General features: G+C 48.3%; 1 protein-coding gene across 6 annotated transcripts in view; it reads left to right on the top strand.

The window, feature by feature from the left end:
• LARGE1 (LARGE xylosyl- and glucuronyltransferase 1) overlaps positions 1-13,235 on the top strand; it is a 401,066-nt gene that overhangs the window by 334,292 nt on the left and 53,539 nt on the right. For all 6 annotated transcript variants that reach the window (XM_081128709.1, XM_081128708.1, XM_081128710.1 and 3 more), the window contains exons 8-9: positions 10,494-10,606; positions 12,423-12,548. In XM_081128709.1, the coding sequence (XP_080984835.1) occupies positions 10,494-10,606; positions 12,423-12,548 (239 nt within the window). The remainder of the gene's footprint in view (positions 1-10,493; positions 10,607-12,422; positions 12,549-13,235) is intronic.

Below are 13,235 nucleotides of genomic sequence, written 5' to 3'. Positions count from 1 at the left end.
GGACCGCCGTGATGAGGCACCTCAGCCTGGGTGGCTTGAACAGAAATTGATTCTTTCACAGTTCTGGAGGCTAGAAGTCCACAGTCAAGGTGCTGGCCAGATGATGCTCCCTCTGAAGTCTCTAAGCCATGACCCTTCCTGGCCCCTTCCAGCTTCTGGTAGCCCTAGATGTCCCCTCACCATGGTGGCATCACTCCAGCGTCAGCTTCCCTCTTCACGTTCCCTCCCTCTGTGTCTGTTTCTGTCTCTCCCCTTCTTATAAGGACACCACCCTCATTTAGTGTGGCCCATCCTAACTTCATCACATCCGCAAAAACTCTATTTCTAAATAACGTCCCGTTCACAGATACTGGGAATAGGGATCGTACATACTTTTTTTGTTCAACCCACAATAGCACCGTTTCTCAGCTTGTTATTTATAGAGCATCTCTGGTTAAGAGGAACTCTTTGTAGTATCTTCTCAGGTCTATACAATTCACCAGGAATTGTCCCCCTCATTTGGCAGATGAGCCTAGAAAGAGGAAGAAAAGCTGGGGTGAGTTTAAACAGATTGAGTAGAGAGAAGTGGAGAGCTGGAGGCAGAAGAGAAACAAAGCCAGGGGAAGGGGGGCATCTCCGGGACCCCCAAGCTTTGTTTTCTTTGTGTTATGTTCCTTTGAGCCACCCACTAATCCTCCTGAGCCTCAGTTTCCTCAGGGTAGGGTATGAATTTGATAACCTCTGAGGTTTCTTTTAGCTTAATATTCTTTGATTCCATAAAAAACTAGCCAAGTTGGCACTGAGCACCGTGCACCCAGAAAGTCCAGCAGCACTGAGCAGTGGGCTTCTGACTGCTAAATACGTAAAGAACTTCTACCGACCGGCAAGAGAACCCAACAGAAACATGAGCAAAAGACTTGAATAGGCCCTTCCTAAAAGAGGGCAGTTAACACCTGAAAGGGTGCTGAGCTTCATTCGTCATGAAAAAGGCAAATTATAACCCATAATGTGATACCACTGCAGACCCACCAGAAGGTCTAAAGTGCAGGAAGGCAGCCGTGCCAGTTACCCGTGGGAGCGCCGGTCACTTGGAACCCTCACGCCGTGCCCGTGGGGGTGCCTAGGAGGAACCACTCTGCAGTGTCTGCGTAAGCCGGACGTGTGTCCTCCCTGTGACCCAGAAATCCCACTCCTGGGTATCACCCAACAGAAAGGCCTACATATGACAGCAGAAGACATGCTCCAGTGTGGTCATAACAGCTTTCGAACTGGAAACAACCAGATGTCCATCAGCCCTGTAATGGGTAACTAGGGTGAGAGCTAGTCATATTATAGGTTATTATTCAGCATCAAGCGAAAATGTTACATCTCCATGCAATCGTGTGAGTGGATTTCCCAGACATAGTGTTGAGCCAAAAGGCCATTTGATTTATGTAAAATGTAGACACTGATTAAACTATGGTGCAAGAATTTGGAATAATAGCAGGATAGTGGGTGTAGGTGTGACTCTAAGGGGACTGGGGGGGTCCTAGTCTGTTAGTGATGCTCTATTTCTTGGTCTGGGTTCTAGTTACAACAGTGAGTTCACTTTGTAAGACCACATCAACCTGCGCACATAAAACCTGTGCACTTTTCTGAATGTATATTATACGTAAATTAAAAGTTTCCCTATAGAAGCACAAAAATAAAAGTACTCTGCACATCTTGGCTAAGAAGTATTTGCCAGCTACCACACCCTTTATGTTCTTGGCCCCATCACAGCCTTGGCCAAATACATCTGTGCAGTGAAAGAAGAGGAAGGGCCTAGTTTTGTTCTCTTAAAGGACCACTCCCCGCAACATAAGATCTGACCCTAACCCTGCATGTCCAGAGCACACCTCCCCATTTGAGTGCCCATAGCACCTCCAGACTCCTGAGAGCAGGGACCACTGTGTTTTCCATCTCTGCATATCTGGTGCCTGGCACCTAGAAGTCACTTGATAGATTGAATGAATGAATGAATGAATGAATGAATGAATGAATGAATGAGGGAGTGAAGGACCACCAGCCTTGCATAAGGTTTGAGCCCTTTGTACTTAATCCATCCACACTTTCAAAAATCCCAGAATAGGCTTCTGGTGGAAGGATTTTCCCTTTGCTCTCTCCGGTAAAGAGCTTTGGGAAGGAAAAAAAATTAAAAAGCAAAAAGGTAGAACGTTTAATTTATGTGATCAAAAGGGAGTCCCAAGTGAAATCAGCAGGGGATTTTAAATTAAGTGGTTTTTAATAAACTGCCCTTCTGTTGGGTCATGCATGAGGAGAGAACTGTAGAGCTTCAAAGCAGAAGAAAGTTGCAATGATGAGGGTCATTCTCATAAACATTTTTGTGATGAGAGCGTGCATGTCCCCCAGAGCCTCCTGTATAGCAGCCCGCTCAGTGCCCCCCTAAGGTTGCTCTGGTTCAAACCGGCGAAGCCACAGGAGATGCTAGAGGACTGAGAAACAGTTCTTAATTTTCACCGATCGGCCCTTGCGGTGCAGGGGGAGAGCTGAGAAAATGCAGACAGAGCCAGGAGGGCTCAGCGTGAAGAGAGAGGCAATATCCGACCAGATTCCTGGGGGACAGAGGGATCATGCACACTGAGGCATCCAACACTTAAACTGTATTTAACTGCCGTCTCCTAAACTTAATTAACTTAGTTAACCCTGCTTCCCACAATACCTATTGGCATCCTGCAGAAGGCCCTGTAACACGCCGAGGGAAACACCGAGTTCAGGAATGAAAGGTTTAATCGGAAACCTGCTCTGAACTGGGCCGAAGAGGCACGTAGCCGCCTTGCGCCCTGGTTTCGCCTTCTGAATGGAGGAAGCACGTGGTCTGAATGGACCAAGTTGGTTCTCGCTGGTAAAGAACAAGAGCAGGGAGGGAGGGAGGGAGGGAGGGAGGGAGGGAAGGAAGGAAGGAAGGAAGGAAGGAAGGAAGGAAGGAAGGAAGGAAGGAAGGAAGGAAGGAAGGAAGGCGCAGAACCCCTGCTGAAACAGGTTCTTATAATGGAAGCTTGAGGAGTTCCCTTTTCTGAAAAAGTTTGGGGTTCTCCTTGCTGGCACGAGCTGGCAGGACACGTGCTGAGAAGTTAGTTGCTGGGCTCAGAGGCAGACAGAAGAGGACCTCTGCTTGCAGGAGGGAATGTGGGCATAAGTAGCTCTGCAACTGTGCGATTTAAGTCTTTTTAGGCTCCACCTGTTTACCTGTGCTCACACATACCAGCTCGGGCCTACCCTATGTGTGCAGCTTCAACCCCGCGGGGACTGCCCCACCCTTCCTGGCCTTATATGCTTGCTCTCCCCACCCCCCAGGTTTTTACAGAGCCATCTGGTTATGCCCTGCGGTCTTCAGAAGTCCTTGGACCTCCTAACTCCAGGAGCTACCTGACTTGTTTTGGCTCTAAGCCGCTGATTCAACCAGGTTTTGCCATGGTTAGTAAGGAGCATGTACTCAGACACGCTCACACACACACCAGGAGGCAACACTCATGGTTGAAAGACCGCAGGGCAAAGAGGGAGACTGCTTTGGCCACTCACGAGCCATGCGTGAGCCTTAGTTTCTTCATCTGTAAAATGGGGATAATTCCCGACCTCGCAGGTTTGTCATAAGAATCTGAGGCCATCTAAGTAAAGCGCCTTATCTCTGGGACTCAGCGGTTGCCTGGTAAATGGCAGGTATCGTCAGCACTGTCATCCTTTTTGGCCTGTTCTCCCTTTCATAGTTGCATTGGTAAGAATCCATATTTGGCTCATTACAAAAGCATGGTTTCTCTCTCCTCTGCGTAGATGTCCGCCTTTCTTCCCCTGCCATCTTGGCTCCCGAGCATCTGCTACATATTCATTCAGGGAACAAGGAACGTTGCCCTCTGATCCACAGATGCGATGCGTTACCCCTGGGCCAGATGTTCACAGGAGGAGCCTCTGATTTTTAATTTATTTATGCATTTATTTATTTAGCGTTGGTCTGTTATGCTCCCAACACAACAGCTGAAGGCAAAACCCTCCCGGCCTCACGCCTTCCAGCCAGCTCCTTGGGGAGCCACTGTGAAATTTCAGGCGTGCTGCGTCGGGGCAGAGCACTGGCCTGCAGGGCCAAGGGCTCGCTCCACACCCCCGGCCCTGCCAGCAGGCTTGGAAAGGGGCGGATCATGCCGCGGCAAATGCCAGGCAAAGGCCAAAGTCAAGCTTTTTGGCACCACCATCCCCTGGCAGCAGGCAGGAGCAGTGTCAAAGCCTGCCTTGGGGGAATGCCTTCCAAAGCCAAGTCTGTGTTGTTTCAGGTTGAAAGGGTCCAATTTCAGAAGGAGCCTTTTTATCATTTCAACCAGCGTTCACTTAAAAAGCGTGCGCCCACCTTGCAGGCATGCGCGTAATTTGTATTAATTCTGCCGGGAATTATGCAAGTTGAGGGAGTGATAATTAGGCACCTTAATGAGGAAATGTATAGTTTCGGTGACTGTTATTTATAAGCTTTTAGGTACCACTTAGTATTTTCAAAGCCCTTGACGATCATAATTAGGGCATCTCCCCAGCAGCATAGGAGTGAGGTCAGTAGAGTTGTGCTTCTTGGAAATGCGTTGCAGTGCTTGTACAATCTGGGTGCAAACTCTTAACCTTTGAAGAAACAGGCAGATTGTGTTATAAGCCCGTATCCGGTGATTATATTGAACAGCCTCAACAGGCTCCCCAGCTGCTTAGGAACATAATTTATGCACATAATTTTCCTTGTGGTGGATTTTCTTTCCTTTACTATTTTTTTCTTCCTGTGGGCGATATCCCTTAGCTGCCACTGGCAATAACCCCAAGGGACATCCTAGTCACACTCTTTGTGGCACCATGAGCTAACAATGAACAGAAACGTGAGCAAGAATACGGGCTGGGCAGCATTTCCAAACTTTTAAGTGTCCAGTGCGTTCCACACACAGGATTTTGAAGGTTTTTAGAAAGATGAGTGGATTCATAATAGTAAATAAATTACTAGGTAGGCACATTGATATCAATGAATATTTCTCAAGTTAGCACCACTGAGTACGGTCCCTACTGTACCAGATACTTCGTCTTCTGTCATGGGATTTTTACTTCGACATAGAAAACAGATGATCATGGCATATACCAGATATTTTGAAGAGACAGTTTTTTCACCCTCAAAATCATGGTGACGTTAATTTGGGATTGTCCCATGTTACAAATAAGGGACAGGGCCCAGTGACTTTACGCAAGAGGTAGTGCTGGCAAGTGGTGACACCAGGACTCACACTGAGGCCTCCGCTTCCACGTGCACTGAGGTTTCCGTGTCCCCCACACGCAGCTCCCTCTCCTGTGATGCTCAGAAGCGCCTGTGCCCCAGTGGGCCAACGCGAGGGGCTTTATTGTACAAGTAACCTGTGGCTAATTATAAATTTATGGGCAGAGGCAAATGTTCCCACCCATGCTAGACAACTTCACATAGCCTCTGTCTTTTCCTTTTTGGAAGAAGCAGGGGAACTGGGTCAACACCCCGTAAGGTCTGCTGCTCGAATGGGGTGGGAAATAGTTGCTACGTGATGGGCACTCACAGCCCTGGAGGGAGAAGCCTGTCCGGCTTGACCCTCTCCTGTGGTTCTGACTATGTCTCAGATGTCGCTGTGCTTTGCTTTCTGGGTTACTCGTCTCCTTTCCCCAGTAGGCCTTCCTCCCCGGGAACAAGGCTGGGCTTTACAAACCGCTCAGTCCCCAGTTAACCCTGTGAATGGATCCACAGGAGGTGCTCCAGACCTGCCTCTAAAGTGAATCATAAAAGAAAGACCTTCTGAATGAAGATACGTGATTCAAGGCCTCTTAGGATCCCAGATGGTTTGTTCAACGTGTCAGGGGCAGCGCCCATGTGGCCAGGTGGTGGGTCCTGGGAGCCCTGCTTCCCAGGAGCCCGTGTTGGCCAAGCACCCATTTGGCATTCGTGTATAGCCTGGAGCAATCTTTCAAAACATCAACACATGAAGGAAATCCATCGCATAGACCCCCAGGCAGGGCAGTGCACAGTCTTCGCTGGTCCCGATGTCCTAGGATGAAGACCCTTTTGCAGACAGGGCAGCTGGCCAGCACTCTGGCATTGGAAAAGTCACCTTCCTTCTTAGCACCTCAGATCCCACACCGAGCCAAAGGCGGTGGTAATGACGAACCCGCCTCATTTGTAAGGTTGCTGTAAGTCAGGAGAGCCAAGGAGTGAGGAAGCTGAGCGTGAGTGCCATGAGCTTGGCGACGTTTGCTCGTGAATTTTGGTGTTGGTTTGGATCCCCGTTTTTGGTTGAACCGGGGAATGGGGAGTGGTGTGTTCAGTAAACATTCTGGGCTGCTGAAGAGGCAACCCAGCTGAGTATTAGCTTGTCAAGTTTGCAAGAGAGGTAGTTAAGTGGCAGCGTGCCATTGCTCCAGTTTTGTCGGAAGGGATGGTCTGATGAAAGGTGAGGGGAACAGTAAATTGTGGGAAGACTCAGATGGGCCTGGCAGCCAGTCTAAGAACTGTGGCCTGTTCTTTAGACCACCTGAGGTGCTGGAGGCCTCTGGGCCTGTTAAGCGACCCTAGAATGCAACATTTTAGATTGGTTCTTCTGAAACAAATTCAGCCATGGCCACTCCCTTACTCAGAATCCTTCACTAGCTCCCGGGTATCCTCAGGACTTCCCCACTGGTGTGGCACACATGGATGACAGATGTGCCAAAAGAATGACCCCCTCAGCCATGGGGGCACCTGAACAGGACTTGAGGCAGCCGGAACCGCTGGATCAGCCCTTCCAGCCACAACCAGCTTCCTCCACATCCCCCAGTGAGTTATAAGGAGTCATTTTCTGTTTAGGATATGATATGAAAATGGTTGGAAGACACCCCTTTTGCATAGATACAAGGCCCTTCACAATTAATCCCCTGCTCGCTTGTTCAGGCTCACACCCTGGCATTAGCCCCAAAGTGCTCTATTTAAACCTCCTAGCCCTCACACACTAGGTCTAGCATAGCCCAGTGTCGCCACGCCGCCTCTGTCCATGTTTCCGACATCCCCGCCTTGTCTGCCTGACCAGACCCCAGCCCATCCTGGCCTAGGCCTCCCTCCTCTGTGTTTCCTGCATAAACAGTGAACGTTCTCAGTGTTCACAGTCATCGCATGGAATCGTCTTTTGGTTTCCATGTCTTCCACAAGAGGGCCTGGCAGAGACTGAGTGCTGTACATCTAGGAAATATATGCTAAATTAATATTTTGAGTGAAGCCCATGAAATTAGAAAAAGTAGGGAAGAAGCCCAAGGTCAAGTTGATTTCAGTTCGTTTGCACATAATAGGTGCTCAGTAAATAACTGTTGAATGCATGAGTGAAAGAAGAGATGAGAAAGCCGTTTTAAATGTAGAATCCCTGAGACTCAGTGATGTCTTGAAAGCAAGAGAGAGGGAAGATGGAATAATTCCAGATGTTTCAAGACAAGCAGCACCATCCACACAGCAATCCCCACACAGCTTTCTAGCCCATCCCCCAGCTAAACTCTCACGTGTGTTCCCAACAAGACATGTGCACAGTGAATTGGATCAGGATGTTTATTGCCACATTGTTTATAATAGCAGAAGCATAGGGAATGGCCAAATGTCCCTCGGTAGGGGGACGCATAAATAAATTGTGGAATATCTATATAACGAAAAAAGTGGTTACAATGACCAAACTAGGTATTGAAATCTTAACATGGTTAAGTCTTAAAGATATAACATTAGGTGGAAAGGTAAGTTACAATAGAACATATTCACTGTAAAACACTCTAAAAACACCATATGTTGTTTATTAATATAGGCAGAGGGAATAAAAATAGAAAAATATTCATGGAAATGGAAACCCAACTGTCTCAGGATGCTGGTTACGCTGGGGGAAAGGGAGCACTCGAAGGAGATGGAGGAGCTTTTGTTTTGTCTGTAATGTTTTGTTATTAACAGCAAACGTGGCAATGTATTAGTATTTATTAAATCAGGGCGGTGGGTATTTGTTATGTTAGTTTCTGTACTTCTCTGTTGGCTTGAAATAGTCCATGCTTTTAAAAATTAAATTAAAACCACACAAAAGAAAGGCTGCATTTCTGTATTTAGTCTTCTGTTCCAGACACCCCCCTCTTTTCAATGAGCCTGGCAAACACGGCACAATCACATCTGCCGCTTAGGACTCGCCAAGTCTTAACACCATTTAAAAGCATCAATTCTGAGTTCAGGCTGCAGAGACTGATGGATCTGCAACGTGCATTAAAATCTTTCACCATTGTTTATAGCTTTTAGTTCCCATTTTTTTCCTATATATTGGAGCATCTATCCAACCCAATTAGAATTCGTTTCTGCAGTAAGATTTAATGGAGTTCTCTTTCACGTGTTTGACTGGAATCTATTTTCCTGAATCCATCACTATTCTCTTGGTTTGTAACTTTGCAAATTTTTGTTCCTTTTCTCTCCAAAAGAAGCGATCAAATAATACACTGTGGTGAATTTTACTATTTCACTGAAATTGCTTTTGTGTTTGGAGAATAATTTTAGTGGTGTGCTGGAGCTAGCTCACATTGACTCAGGAGGGCCAACTGGGCACATTTCTTCCCAACTGGTGTTCAGTGACATCACATTGGTTGCTTGAAATCAGCCATGATGGGAGTATTTACACCATGGGAATGGGCAAAAGCTGCATACCAGGTTTTTGTTTTTTACTTAGAGGGCTGATGATTAAACTTTTACTAACTGACCACTAGGAGGCGTGAAAGTTTTCTGAGTTGTGCAGGGTAAGGGTTTCCTACTTTTACACATGTAGAAACCAATAGTCAAAAAAGGAAAAAGTCTTTGGCCTGAGTTACAGGGCCCCAAAGAGGCTTTATTAGGGCACTGGTCTGTGTGGTGTAGATGAAGAAGCACTGGCTTTGGAGACAGGCAGATCTGAGTTTGAATGTGGTATAGCTATAGTCTTGTAGTGTGAATTGTTCAGGTGCCTGTCTTAGCCCCTCAGTTTCCCTACCTATTAAATAAAGATGACCATATCTAGCTTGTAGAGATCTTGTGTGTTGAGTGAAATAATATCCTCAAAAAAACGCACGAACAAAGCACAAAGGAGATAAGCAATAGGTGTGATTTGCACTTCTGACTTGCAAGTTCAGATCTCTGTGTATTATCCCATCCTTCCCATAACTGTGTGTGTGTATGTGTATAAATTTTGACTCTAACTGACCAAACACCTTTTACTAAGTGGTGAATATACTTTTTCTCCAAATATGTGCCCCTGGAATAAGTAAAAAGTCTCAGTGTTGACATTTATGTGTGATTTGGGGAATCCGTTTCTTTCCAACAATCTTAGAAATGTATATACTGGGTGTCAACTAAGATCATTTTTCAACTGCCTGGCATTTTCTCCCCTGACCATGCTGCTGAGCTAAGCATCCTGAGGATTGATTTGGGGGGCCCATGGGTGCTACAATTCTATCCACCAAATTAACTGCAGTGGCCTCCAGGGAAACTCTCTTGGCTCCGTGTGCTGTGCTCCGTGTTCTCTCTGCTCGAACTGAGCTGGTAGTGGAGCTGCTTCTGGCCCATCAGCTAAGCCAAAACGTACTTTTCTTTTCAGACTTTTATTTGAAAGTTAATTAATTGTTGTGGTTGTTTTTTGCCTGAATAATACATTTAGTTGTTTTAACATTTTAAAAAATACAAATAGATATATAACGGCAATTTTCCTACCTACCCAATCACCCATTCACCCTGGTCACTCCCCATAAAAATTAACAACAACAACAAAAAATAGGAAGGTGGAGGGGAAGAGAAGACAACCCCTTATTATCAGTTTCTTGTGGAACCAAAGGCTTTTGGAGCTCAACTTAAAGACCCAGCACCCTCCTTTCACGGTAGTTTACATGTGTGTGGATTGTGGTGGGCTTAAGAAGACTAATGAAATCAAGGACACTGAAACGAGCTCGTGTGGCTCGTCAGTAAATACAAAGCAAATTGCTAAGTCTTATCCAGTATAAAGCCACACAGGAGCTGCTTTTTTGCCTGTAAAGATAAATGGCATGTATTGTCCAAACACTGTCCATCAGCTAAACCTAGGTAGGTTATCATATCTTCAGGGGAAAACCTAATGCTTATAAGGAATGTATGACGTATCGGGTCAAGCGCTAGGCGCTTTTATAATTGTGGTAAAATGTGCATAACATCAATGGGCCATTTTCACCGTATTGGAAAGCATACAAGTGCATTCACACTGTGTGCAACCATCTCCACCACCCACCTCCAGAAGGTGCGAGGCTCCCCTGCCTGCCTCACTTAGTGCCCCCAGCACCTTGGAGGTCTGTGCTAATGTTCTCCCCTCGATGAGGCTGTTTCAGGTCTCACGCTGAGTAAGACCTGATTGAACCAGGATTGAACCGGGCGTGCTCATCGCCAGCGCGCATGAACAGGTGCGCCCGGCTCTCTGCCTGACTGCTGTTTTGTTCGCCCCCCACCCCACGCTGTGGCCCAGGGGTGATCCTGCTGCTGCTGGATAAGCTGCGGAAGATGAAGTGGGAGCAGATGTGGAGGCTGACCGCCGAGAGGGAGCTGATGGGCATGCTGTCCACGTCCTTAGCCGACCAGGTGAGTGGCCTGGTTAGGAGGCGCGGTTATTCCTGAGGACCCCGGGCTGTTTCTCAAACGGACTTGAAAGTAGATGGGTCTGCACTGTTTTTCTGACGACTGTTTTCCTGAATGCGCTTGGCTAGATCTGCCTTACACGGCGCGTCTAACACAGCCGCTCAGCCCCGGTTTCATTCCCTTTGCCCATTCATTCGTTCATTCCCAGACTTCCCCTGCGCGCTGTGTGTGCCAGGGAACGTGTTCAGAAATAGGATTGCGGAGAAAAGTGAAGGACGCCGGCCCTGGCCTCAGAGAGCGCAACGTTGATTGAAACAGGCTCATGAGTAAATGATAATTTGGTGCGTTAAGGGGAGGTCACCGGCCTCTTCGTCTCCGCGTGGAGCGCACACTGCCTGCCCCCCGAGACCCCAGAGTGCCACAGCCTGTTTCCTGGACGAGGCTCCCTCTGCCTTCCTGGCAATAGAGTCCGACGTTTAAAGCAAAGCCTTTTCACTCACATCCTGTACTCTGACCCTGTCCCCGAGGGAAACGCATTTAAATGGAAGGGACAAACTGTGTGGCTGGAGAAACCAGCTTTAATCCAGGTGATGTGAAAAAAGTCCATCAGCTCCACCAAACTATTAACATAAAATCACAAAAGCCCCGTTTCTCATTTTCACCAGGAAATGCAGGGCCCCGGGCCTTTGATCTCGGATCTGCCAGGCTCCCACATTTAGACTTTGCATTTCTTGGGGTGTAAAAGGCCATCTCGAGATGTAAAGACAGCTTCTCTGGGCCTCATGTCCTCTCCTGTTCATCCCCAAAGCGAGCTCACGCTGTGGTTTTGTTCAGTGTTCAATTGTCTGAGTCGCTGGATTCTTACAAAGTTTTCCAGTACAGAGGAAACAGTCTGGAAGGTTACTTGACTTCATTTATTTATTTTTTTAGCATTATTATTATTCCGTATTTCCCAAGCAGCCAGAAACTAATTTCCTTTTTCAAACACGAGATACGGTATAATGAATGAGTTAAAAATTACCCAGGTAGCTCTTTTAAACCTGAGGGGAAATTTGTTCTCCATCGTCATATTTTAAGCCAGGTCACAAGGACTTGCACGTGTCCCCAAAAGCTAGCAATCGGATGTCCGCGTCCGATGAGGACAGTGTATCCAGCCACCTCCTGTGCGGAGGCCCATCGCTCACCTCCCGGCACCTCCTGTCAGTGGCTAGTTAATAAGTGTGGCCTGGTGAGGGAGCTTGGAGAAGGGCCGAGAGAGGTGAAGCCTCTTTAGAAAAAGCCGAGCTGGAGGGGGAAGCGGGGACGTGTCCCCGGGCACCATGGCCCGGGGGAAGCCAAGGCGCATCCATCATTGAGTCAGCCAAGAGCCCCGGGAAGAGCTGCTGAAACAGCAGCTCTCTAATTTGTCTCAGCCCCTGAATGAGCAGAGCCACCTGTCATCGTACGGTTTCCTCTCCAGGAGGCTCAGGATGGATCTCACGGGCTCCTCGATGAGGTGGGAAGAGGGGCGGAAAAGTGACTTCATTTATTATATGCCGGCTCGGATGACAACGGCCGTCCCTGTCTGCCCCCGTGCGCGCTTGCCGTAGGGTGCGCTGGGAGGCCAGCAGGAGCCGGGGGCTTCACGGCGGCTGGGGCATTTCCCCATCTCTATCCAGAGCCTATTGCGTGGCCGCTGGAGATAAGAGGCGGGGGGAGTGCCCGCGGTGCCAGCCAGCCTGCAGGTGGAGCGCACGCAGGTGCTGCGGTGCCTCGCGAGCCAGCAGCGTCCGCGGAACCCCCTGACTGATTTGACTGTGTCTCTGGCTTTCATCCCCAGGATATTTTCAACGCCGTCATCAAGCAGAACCCCTTCCTCGTGTATCAGCTCCCCTGCTTCTGGAACGTGCAGCTGTCGGACCACACCCGCTCCGAGCAGTGCTACAGAGACGTGTCTGATCTGAAGGTAGAGTCAGGGCAGGTCCCGGGGGTGGAGTGTGGTGCCCTGCTGTGGCTGAGGGCAGCTGGCTAGGGGAATACCCTTGGGGGGGGGGGGGAGCAGTGTGAATGGCTCTGAGCCTTGTGTGCAGTGTGGCGAGAGAGATAAGGGCAAGGGGACCAGAAAGAACGGGGGTTCTTCTTTGTTTTTTCCTCTCTCCTTGTCTGGGCTTTCCGCAAAGCATAAGGCCTCCTGGCATCAGAACCAGCGCGTGTGGTTATTCTTGCCACCTGCTGTCGGTTGTTCTGGTTCACGTTGGCTCCCAAAATTCAGTCATATAATTCAAACAGAAACATTGACAGAAAAGCCTTCCTCATGGGTCTCTAGGCATCAAACACAGTGGCCGGCACTAGAAAGACGAAGAGGAGTGTATCAGTTATCTACTGCCGTCGATCGTGCTGCGTAACAAGCTAGCTCATAGCGGCGGAAATCAACAACTGTTTATTTAGCTGATGAGTCAGTCTACAGGTTGGCTGGACGGTTGTCTGACTTTCATGGCTTAATCAAGTATCTGTGGTCGGCTCCAGACTGGATGGCCGGCGGCTGTCCTCCAGTGTCTCCCATATCCCGTCAGAGGGCCTGTCCGGCCTGTTCCCATGGCAACGCAGAGGTGGAACAGGAGCCGGAGTGCACGGTAGGAAACCCTGCGTCCTT

The sequence above is a fragment of the Miniopterus schreibersii genome, assembly GCF_964146895.1.
Source record: "Miniopterus schreibersii genome assembly, chromosome: 2".
NCBI lineage: Eukaryota > Metazoa > Chordata > Mammalia > Chiroptera > Miniopteridae > Miniopterus > Miniopterus schreibersii.
This window is presented reverse-complemented; position numbering and strand designations above follow the sequence as displayed.